At 37.2% G+C, this 11,485-nt stretch overlaps 1 protein-coding gene across 1 annotated transcript in view; it reads left to right on the forward strand.

Moving 5' to 3' along the window:
• ZBBX (zinc finger B-box domain containing) overlaps positions 1-10,868 on the forward strand; it is a 113,314-nt gene extending 102,446 nt beyond the window's left edge. The window contains exons 19-20 of the mRNA XM_029938746.1: positions 8,661-8,799; positions 10,580-10,868. Of these exons, the coding sequence (XP_029794606.1) occupies positions 8,661-8,799; positions 10,580-10,691 (251 nt within the window). The 3' untranslated portion in view covers positions 10,692-10,868. The remainder of the gene's footprint in view (positions 1-8,660; positions 8,800-10,579) is intronic.
• The last annotated feature ends 617 nt before the right edge of the window (positions 10,869-11,485 follow it).

The following is an 11,485-nucleotide window of genomic DNA, read 5'->3' on the forward strand; positions in this document are numbered from 1 at the left end:
GAGCCACCCAGGAGTCCCATGTTGTTTATTTTGTTTTATTTTTCTGATATTAAGTTGTGTAAGTGGGTTTTTTTTTTGTATTTTGAGTATTAATGCATTATTGGCTGTATAATTTGCAAATATTCTTCTCCCATTCAGTAGGTTGTCTTTCCATTTTGTTGGTGGTTTCCTTTGCTGTACAAAAGCTCTTTAGTCTGTTGTAATCCCCTTTGTTTATTTTAGCTTTTCTTGCCGTTGCCTGAGGATACTGGTCCAAAAATATATTGCTAAGACCAATGTAAAAGAGTTTACTGCCTATGGTTTCTTGTATGAGTTTATGATTTCAGGTATTATATCAAGTCCTTAATCTATTTTTAGTCTATTTTTATATGTGGTAGTAGATAATAGTGCAGTTTCATTCTTCTGTATGTAGTTGTCCTATTTTCCCAGTATCATTTATGGTAGAGACTGTATTTTCCGCATTGTATATTATTGTCTTTGTTGTCATAGTTCAGTTAATCATATGTGGCTGGGTTTGGATGTAAGCTTTCTGTTCTATTGATCTATATGTCTTCATGCTTTGTAGTATAGTTTGAAATAAAAACCTGTGATACTAGAAGCATTGTTCTTTTTTCTCAAGATTGCTTTAGCTATCTGGGATCTTTTGTGGTTCCATAAAAATTTTAGGATTCTTTGTTATAGTTTTATGAATTGCCATTGGTATTTTGATGTAGATTACATTGAATCTTTGAATTGCTTTGGGTAGCATGGACATTTTAGCAATATTTATTCTTCTGATCCATAAGTACATTATATCTTTCCATTTATTTATGTTGTTTTCTTCCATAAGAATCTTATAGATTTCAGAGCATAGGTCTTTTACTTCCTTAAATTTATTTCTAGGTACTTTATTCTTTTTGATGCAATTGTAAATAGGATTATTTTTTTATTTCTTTTTTTTTTACTATGTATAGGAATGCAACTAATTTCTTTATGTTAATTTTGTATCCTGTGACTTTCCTGAATTCATTTATAAGTTCTTAGAGCTTTTTGGTTGAATCCTGGTTTTTCTAGATATAGTGTCATGCCATCTGTAAATGGTGACCATTTCACTTCTCCCTTTCCATTTTGGGTGACTTTTTTTTTTTCTGGTCCTAATTGTGGACTTCCAATGTTTTATATGTTGAATGACACATTAAAGTTCAATAAAAGTGGTAAGAGTAGTCATCCTTATCTTGCTCTGATCTTACGCTTTTCATGGTTGAGTACAGTGTTAAAATTGGGTTTGTCATATCTGTTCTTTCTTACTTTGAGGTGCATTTCTTCTGTACCCAGGAGTGGTGCTGGCCCAGGGTGCACCACACTGGAGTTGTCTTGGGGAAATGTCTGGAGCTGTTCTAAGCTGGGGGCCCAGGGCTCGTTGGGTCAGATCTAACAGGTCAACTACAGTACCTGGACCCTGCTTTTGTCTATGCAATCAAGGTGGAGGGGGAACATAAAAAATGGCACCTTCAGGGCACCTGGTTGGCTAAGTTGGTTAAGTGCTGACTCTTGATCTTGGCTCAGGTCATGACCTCATGGTTCGTGGGTTCAAGCCCTGCATCAGGCTCTGTGCTGACAGTGTGGAGCTTGCTTGGAATTCTATCTCTCCCCCTCTCTACTCTTCCCCCACATATGCGTGTGTGTGTGTGTGTGTGTGTGTGTGTGTGTGTGTGTGTGTGTCTCTCTCTCTCAAAATAAATAAATAAACTTAAACAAAAATGGCACTTGCTGGCCCTTACAACCCCAGAGTGATTTCTAGTAGTTTTCCATCATTTGGCAGATGCACTAAGGTTAGTGAACAGATTTTCACTTGCAGTCCATTTGACTTTTAAACCACTATTGTTTTTTTGTGTCCCAAAAGGAGAGTGTCTGTCTGCACATGGACTACTTAGAGATATTCCTCCCCACTGCAGGTTGCAACACTGAGGATGAAGTTCCTTCCATTACTATGCCCTTATCTCTTACTCTTCTCTGTGTGGTCTCTTGTTTATTGTGTAGAAGCTGTTCATTCAGCCCTCAGTTCTTTGGGAGGAATGGTGTAAGTGTAGATTCAGTGAGTCTGTGGCAGGAGGTGAGTTCAGGGTCTTCTTACACCACCAGGTTGGACTGGCTCCTTACACTTTTACACTTCTTTAAATTTATTTATTTATTTTTGAGAGAGGGAGCATGGGCTGAGGAAGGGCAAAGAGAGGGAAAGAGAAAAATCCCAAGCAGGCTCTGTGCTGACAGCACAAGCCCAATGCAGGGCTCGAACTCATGAACCACAAGATCATGACTTGAGCCAAAATCAGGAGTTGGATGTTTAACTGAGTCACTCAGGTGCCCCAGTTTTACACTTTTTAAAAAAAATGTCATTTTCATTATTTCTTTTGTAGCTAAAGGACTCATGGGGAATCTTCTTATGGTCTTGACCTGTTTTCTCCTAGATTGAGCTTTTATTAATCATTCTCTACATGCTATGGATTCTTGGATTCTAGTTTGTTAGTCTGCATCGCTAGTTGCTGTCATTTTTCTGCATCTTACATGTTCATACTTTGTAGGCAGCTTTGCTCATTTGCTCTGTCTTTTCCGATATAGTGAGATTACGTTTTCCCTAAAATGCTGTTTACCTGTACCGAGATATGTCAGTCTTCCCTTTGGAGCTACTGTTGCTGGGTTGATTATCGCATTGTTTTCTATATCCTGCCAGCTCGAAGGCATGGGAGGATCAGCGAAGGCCTGAGCTCACTAGTCTTCTTCTTGATTACATTAAATCAGATTTAATCTGGTTTCCGCTGTGTTCTGTCCCTACAGGGACACCTGCAGGTTTGTAATTTTCTTGCCTCTGCTAAGGTCTTCCAGTGGGTATGTAGGGATTTTACCAATATTTCAAGTAATTTCTTCTTCCTTCCCTTTCACCTACTTTTCTCCAAATTGGTGTGATATTGGTGAGAACTGTCAGTGCTATAGATGTCTTCCCTTTTTCTATTACTAGTGTGGTGTGTGTATCAGCTGGGGAAGAAAGTGGGTGGCCAGCCGTAGCACCCAGCTACACCTCAGTGAATCTTTATTTATTTGGTTGCCCCTTGTCGAAGTTTATTATGTGGACTTACATTCCTTTCTTTGTCTGATTCCTTTTATGATTTTATTTTAGTTTAGTTCTCCTGCTTTTTCTATTTATTTTGTTATGGGTTTGGGGATGAGGGTATGTGATCCATATGTACCCATCATGCATTTGCCTTCCTCTACAGTACTATAGCCAAAGGTAAATCTCCTTGGAGGTAATTCTCACATTAAAGACCAATTCTAAAATAAAGCATGACAAGCCTGAACTAGATGTAAAAGGATAACCATACAGCTTTCAATCAGAAAATGAAGGGTTTCTTATTTTGATAAATTGGTGAGTTCCATTATTTACAAATGAAACACAAGACTTAACAAGCCATAGTCTCTTGTGTTAGTTTCTAACCACCAGCTCTCCTATTTCCATTATCATGTTTTTTCTTACATACTTCAGTTTTTCCCTCTGCCACTCATTTTTCATACTCCGATGCCAGTATTTTCACTAGAGTAGATAACTTTTGTGTATGAAGGCCAGCACACACCACATACGCTATGAAGCACTAGCGCTTTTTGATGGTCCAGGAGCAGAATGAAATCACTTACACACACTTGACCCATGAACAGCTCTCCTTCTATTTTGGGAAGATTGGCTTTGGATGAGCGCACAGCTTTGGAGAAGTTCATCTGGAGCTGAGGAAGGAAGCGGGTGGCACATCAGCTGAATCAACCCAGCAGAGACAGTCAGTGAGGTGACAGGTGCTGTGGTGGAATCAGCTTCTATACCCGAAAACTCACTTTCTATACAAGGCTTTTGTATTCTGTTTAGCATCAGTGGTCAGGGAAATCCCACCCACCTTTCACTACTTACGGTGCAGCCTGGAAAACTCTGCATGAGGTTTGGTTGCACAGAAGCACAGCTACACAATTTGACTCATACAGATGTAAATGTGTTCACATCGCTGTGAAAGCTAAACTTTTGTGAGCAGCAAAAGTGACTTGTTTTCTCTTAGCTCTGGGATACATCCATCTCCTCTAAGTTCTATGGAAAACAACTGTGCAAGGGAGCTGGGAGAAGAAAAGACAGCAAATAACTATATTAAATGAAATGTTTCCCCTTTCTTTCAGATTGCCAAGGCTGACATGAGAGCCTTTTCAAAAGAAGGCAGGGCAGGCAGATGGGCAGGCGGGGGTATAGGACATGCGTGCAGGTTGCAGACCAACTTCCTGCTGAGTCAGGACCTCAGAGGCAGTAAAGCAGGGCAGTTTTGAGCCAGGCTCTGGGGCCAGGAGCCTATTTTGAAATTTGAAACCACTATCTCCTACTTTCATGACATTGGGCAAATTACTTTCTTAATCTCACTTTGCATCAGTTTCTGTGTATGAAAGGTGGCTACAATAGGCCCTATCATAAAATTGTTCAGTGATTGAATTTAATGATATATTAAATATTATATTTATGAAAAATTTCTTTCTCTCTCTCTACACACACACACACACACACACACACACACACACACACACACACATTCTCTCTTAAGAGGTAATTGCTTAGCACATAGGAAATCCTGAAAAAGTTAAATTATTTAAGGAACCAGTGGTTGGTGCTTTCCACATAAAGTATAGGTAAGGTTCTCTTGGTAAGTCTAAGTTTTAGGCAACAACGTCTAAAAGCTGTCTCCGTTCTAGAATGATGTTTTCCTCTGTGAGGGTTACAGTTAGCCTTAGCTCATGCCATATAAGTATTTCCTCTGCAAATATCCACGCTATAGTCACTTCCTTAGTGGGCTCAACATGACCATGTAACTTCCTTGCCAAGTTACTTTGTCAACTTTTGAATATTGCCATAGCCTGAAGAAATTTGGGAAACATCAGAAGATATGCATTATGAGAAAGTATCAGTAATAATGCACATTAAGGCATTCACATTTTCATTAGTTAAAAATGATTCATTCGTTCCAGCTTATTCTGACTTGTAGTTTAAGAGTTTGTGATTTAAGACTTAAATTCCCATGGCAATCCTATGTTTGTACAAGTCCACAGTAGTTAACTGAGCCAAGTAATTAAAGAGAGAAAAGTACTTTTTCTTAAATAGGAAAGAATAAAAATCTACCTGATACTAGCAGATGTAGCTGTATTGTTGGTGAAATAAAATAGTGAGACAGTAATTGGAACCTCTGTATGTAGGTTGACCTTCAAGTAAGATATTATACTATATGGGAGGTAGTCAGGATTTACAGTTAGCAAATTAAGTAACGCTTGTAAAGACAGGTTAAGATAGACTGGAATGGCAATCTTTTTGCTTTGGGTCACCTTTCAATTTTAAGAAAAAAAATGAGTGCCACATATAAAGGAAAGTCAACATATTTTTAAAACTTCTGATATAAGGAATATGAAGCCTTTCAATGAGTAATAATAATCACTACTTGCTTTTATATGTAATGTTACTTCATTTGATCTTTATAACTACTCTGTGAGGTAAATGAAGCAGGTATGAGTTTTTAATCTCCCCTTTATGGATATGGTAACTGAGGCTCTAGGTGACGCAGTAACTACCCAGGGTCTCCCCTGGTAGAGGGCTGCTCAGAAAAGCCCAGGCACAAACCTGTGCAAGTCTGCTCCACATTCCTTTGTCTCACCACCCTACCACTTAACTAATGTGAAATCTTTACTTCTAATCAATATTGTAACTACGCAAGAGGCAGAGGGTGGGCAGAGAGAAGATAAAGGGAAGAAGGGATAAACAAGGCAAGACACAATGGCAGAAGAGAGGAGATGGAAAGGAAAACAAAGTCTGAAGGGTTGGGGATGGGACTCACAGGTTGCAGGGTAAGTGTCCTGGTTGTCATACCCTCCTAAACATTGAGACATCATTGGTATCTCTGCTCCATAGTCCTTTTATGGTGATGGTGGTGGGGGTGAGGGTGGTTTGGGTTCCTTCTAGAACCCAAAGCCTGTCCACTTTGGCTATTCTTTGAAGTTTTCACCCTGTGTCTTTGGTCTTACTTTTCTTTCCTTCATTTCTTTTACTCATCTAGATGTTCATTTTCCTGTAGAATAAAATTTTATGTATATGTTTTAAATGACTTCAGTTTTAGAAATACACCTTAAAACTTTATATTTAGTCATTTTTCCCCCTTTGTCATTCTTTATTATTGAATTTAAGAGATTCTTCAATGATCAGAGAACATACACTATTACTCCAGGGATAGAAAAAGGTTTAACTTCAATCCATTCCTCAATAGCCCACTTTCTAGATGGTTATAAAGTAAATTTATAACAGCTGAATTTCCAATATAAATGTCAATCCAGTCTTCCCTGGTCTTGCATAAAAAATCTTAGGTTTTTGTATAATTGATCTTTAGGTTTAACACTAACCCACAATAGAGTTTTCATAGGCAGTTTTAGTTTTCTCTGCATTGAAAATCAGGTGGTATCATCTTTGTCCCTATGAACAAGGTATTTGGAAATATCATTTTGAGAATGAACATTTGTACAAAAGTAGGTCCATTCTGTTTACAGCATCTGAAGTAGCTCCACGCTCAGTCAGGCCCGAGCTGCCTCCTGGAGGTCATATACATCTCCTGGTGGTATTCTTTAGATCTAGGAGTCACTACTGGGTTTCAGTTATGTGGTTGCACCAGTTCCAAAATCCTGAATTGGTTGCTTTCTCACGGGTAACACTCCCTATCACTGGGGTAAGTAAAGGTGCCTCACATACCTATCTTTTTTTACCTTGTAGAAAAAGAGGAGAGAAAATAAAAGCCTATGCTAAAGAATTAGATTCTGAAATACAGAGATTTCTGATGTTGAGCTCGAAGAACTTAGGGCTAGCTGTATTTCTCCTTCTCTGGTTGCGTGACATCCAGCAAGCTGCCAGTCCCTTGGGGACCTTCAACTCCCTAATCTCCGACAGCTGGGGAGGGGGTGAAAATTCTAGCTGAGGAATCTTATGTTTTTCTCAAAATTAGTCTCATACAGAGCTCCAAATTTAAAGGAGACCAGATAAAGCCGTTTTGATTGATTGGGGCTGGTAGAGCAGGAGCCTCATACCCAAGTCGACTGGATTTCTCCGGGTATCATAATTTGAAAGTCACTGGGCTAAATAATTTTAAGGACATTTCCAGTTGATAATGTATTGCAGCAGGAATAATCTTAAGTTTCTTCCAGCAGGGGAATGTCTGCTTGCTCAAAAACTTCAAGTAAATACTGTCTAAGAATGAATCGTAGTCATAATCATAATGATAGAATAATTCTCTCAGCCCAGGTGTATGTTACATAGTTTGGAGTGTGGTCCTTGTGATCAGGAGGATATTTGTTTGGCAACTTCATAAGAATAAAGGGAAAAGGAGCACCCGGTAATTTTAACAGTTTTAAAAGTCATCCTAGTATATAACCTTAGGTAAAAGTTTGATGGCTCTTATCGTTTTATCAATGATGAGAAGAAGGCATTATGGTCTTTCTAATATAGTAATCATATTTATTGTTGTACTTGACTTTTTGGTAGCTTATATAAAATATATTTGCTTATGGATTTGTTTATTTAACTTGCACTGTTTCCCTTACCGGAGCTAAAAAATAGGCCAGCTTTATGTAAAAGGAGATTTAAGGCTTCTCCTCTTTCACATATAAATGGTTATTATTTATCCAAACAAAGCAGAAAGTAAAAAGGGTAGCAGAAAAGAAAGGAAGTAGAAAAAGAAAAGGGTAGCTTTGCCAAAAGTAACCTTTGCCTCAGACTGTGTGGAGGTGAACTTTTATTTTTTAGAAGACAAAAATAAACAATAAGATGTTTAACATTCTGGCAAATTGAGGAGTTGCATGATATTCTAGCTTTAAAGAGGATCCCATGATTTTCTTTGCAATTTTGTGAATTCTTAGGACATTTGATACTTTCTTAAGTATAATATATACTTAAAAATCAATTAGGTTAGTTGAAATAACTCTGACAGAGAAAGACAAATACTGTATAATATTACTTACATGCAGAAGCTAAAAAACTCAAACCCACAGAGGCAGAGACTGGAATAGTGGTTCCCAGGACTAGGGGGTAGAAGAAATGGGGAAATGTGGGTCAAAGAGTGTAAGCTTCCCGTTAAAGATGAATGAATTCTGCGATGTGATGTGCAGCATGGTGATTATAGTAATAATATTATGTGCCTGAAGGTTGCTAAAAGAGTAGATCCTAAACGTGTTAGCTATGTGTAAATGTGTACCAGACCGCTGTGGTGGTAATCATTTTGCAATTTATAAATGTTCCAATCAACATATTATACATGTTAAATTACACAATGTTGCATGTCAGTTATATCTCACTAAATCAGAAAAAAATAAAATTGGGGAAATTCCCCAAAACAAAAGAAAAACAAAATCCATCAGATTCACGAGACTTGATACCCATACCCTAATTTAGAAGCGCCTATCAAACTTCCTTCATCTTCTGCTCACCCCACAAATACTAGAAAATTGATTGATTAAAAGTCTTTACTGACTTTCTCTGTACTGCTTATAGTTTATGCTGGGTCACCTTTCAGTACCATATGCTGTGTGTTTGTGCCTTGAGTTTATGTATTGATAGTGCATGAAATAAAATGTTTCAGATCCTTCAGAAAAACTTTACAGCCTAACCTCAGAAGAGTTACCAGCCTTCAACAACCGTTTGCTGGACATAAGTCAGACCAGCCTAGATTTCCATAGGCGCTCAAGTGCCAGAGGGCTCGGTGGAGTTGGGGAACAGAGGTAGGTGGAGCCAGCAGCCCAGATGTAAAGATAGCACTTGGTGAAATTTTTGACGAGCTGCAAATAGTTATCTTTACTGTATAAAAAAAGATTGTACTCATGTGTACTCAAAAAAGATTGGCCATTCTTTGTAAAATATTTGGGTCCTTTGTTAACCTCTTATTAGGATTTAGTAGAAGTCTTATGAAGTTATGGCTTTAATGTGAAGAAAGAACTCTCTGCTGCACAATGTATGTCAGAAAAATGAAAGGGCATTTGGAATTTTATAATCCTTCAGCATTTCTTCTTATATTGAAAAACAGTTGCTTTACTTGCATTAATTAACTTAATAAATTCAAATACTTTGCACTAATAGAATCTTACTGAATGTGAATAAGGCTTTTAGAATAGAATATTGAGAAGATTCTTTCTTGAAATTAAGTCAAGATTGTTAATGATAGCATATTTTAAAATAAGTCATTTCATTAATTCCCCACATTAAAAACATTTAGGGTTGATCAGTTTATAAAGAACACAGTTTATACTAATAAATGCTTCAAAAAAGCAGTTTATCATGTCAGTCTATTATTGACATGCTGGAATTTCTTGAAAAAGGAGGAAGGATCCTTCTAGAAGGATTAAGATAAATGTAAAATAGAAAGTCCCTTGAGTTGTAAATTCCTTTGATTGGCTTAAAGTCTAATATTGCATTAAAACGGAATCAAGAGTCCATTATTTGTCTTTCTAAAGGAGAAAATCATTTCACTGTGGCTCTTGGATTTTTGCATTTCTAACATCACTTACATTTTTAAAAAGAGGGATCAATACAAAGTTGCTATTTTTTTTCCCTAAAAGGCTCTTTTAAAACAAAGTAACTAAACCTACCACATACTCTGGGCATCATTTCATAAAAGAAAGGACATTTAATACTAAAAATATAAGGGGACCAAACAGAATAAAGCAGTTCTTTAAAATTAAAACTGTCATGAAAAAGTCCTTACCTTGTCCTTATTTTGTCTTCTTAGACCAGTGAAAATTTTTATCTCAGTCAGATCTGCCCTGGTCCACAGATCAGAATTTAGGAACTGCTGATTTGGCCTCTGTGGGTCATAAAAAAGAATCCAAAAAGATACCCATCACTGGATGAAGTATTTCATATTATTGAGTGGCATAGGATGGGCTGAAATTTCAGATAACTTGGATAAAAAACACTCTGAATTATATAGACTCCTTTCTGTTCCCCCACACTACCTCCTTTCCTAAACCTGACACCTGTATACTAGCGTTTCTACCAATTCTTCTCTACAATAAAATGTAACAAAATAAAATAACTAAATAATTGCTGCCATTAAATTTGGTTTTGGCATATCTTGACTGGCTATCCACATCGTCCCAATTTACAGTACACAAAAGAGGTGATTTATCTGGCAATCTGTTCATTGGGATTCTATTAAACAGCCAATGTAATGATGAATGTTCTTAATGGTGACCCTGAGGCTCTGCAAGTTTCTGAAGTGTCTTCTGAATCCTCAATGCAAGATACAACCAGAGACCATAAAATCTTCTCCCCTTGGTTCCACTGTGGCTTCATTTCTTGGGAGAGGGAGAATGATGAGAATTTCTCATTAAAAGGAGACTTGGTATATTGGGCACATTGAAAATTATGGCCCTGGTCTGAGATGGCCCCCTCACATCTGCCTGCCTCCAATGACTTCAGTGCATGTAGTATTGATCAGAAGATGAATGAAGAGTTGAAACCTGGTTCTGTATATTGTGTATTGATCTTTTAATGTATTTCCAGCTCTTCTGAAAGAGATACTGAAATTCAGTCTTTGCTGACACTTTCTGAGAGCAGCACAGATGAGGAGGAAGAGGATTTTCTTGACAAGCAACCTGTCATCACACTACCATAATCAACGAGTGCCTAATGATAATGGTCATTTGTTCATTACATCTTCCATTTTGTACCCAAATAGCTGAAAAAAGTGACCAAGTGATTGCCTGTCCAGGTGCTGGAGATTTTGGTTGTTAATGTTTCTGATATTTCAAGGTTTACAGACTAATAAAAGTTAGTGAAATTGTAAGTTTAAGGGCTTTTTCTTCCAAATGATTTATTGTATGTCAAACGCTAATCTATATTACACATAATAGTAGTAAAACTTGGTGATTTTAAAAAATAAAAGTTATAATTGTCTCCCTAAAACCTATTGTAGATTAGAACATGATTGCATTTAAAGTGATATTTAACTGTTGAATTATATTTTAAATAGCTATGCCATCAATAAAAGTGTACATTTGATGGCCAAGTCATACTTGACTGTAGCAATAATTGAGCCTAGAATCCATGTTTTACTTTTGTAAATTGCTGTTTTGTTTCTGTGAGGGTTTTTGATGTTTACACAAGTTCTGGTAGCTTCAAAAGATGCTGCCAGAGAGAAAAAAGAAGACCCAAAATAAAGCAGGCATCTTATTTTGGGAGGGTGACTGTGATGATTAATGTTTTGTCAGTTTGGCTAGGCTATGGTATCCAGATATTTGCTGAAACTTTATTCTAGATGTTTCTGTGAAAGTATTTTTTAGGTCAGATTAACATTTAAATCGATAGACTTTGAGTAAAGCTGATTAGCCACAGTGGTGTGTGTGGATCTCATCTAATCAGCTTGAAAGTCTTAAGAGAAAGAAGATCCAGGTCTTCCAAGGAAGAGAG

Source organism: Suricata suricatta, chromosome 5, assembly GCF_006229205.1.
Source record: "Suricata suricatta isolate VVHF042 chromosome 5, meerkat_22Aug2017_6uvM2_HiC, whole genome shotgun sequence".
NCBI classification, from domain to species: domain Eukaryota; kingdom Metazoa; phylum Chordata; class Mammalia; order Carnivora; family Herpestidae; genus Suricata; species Suricata suricatta.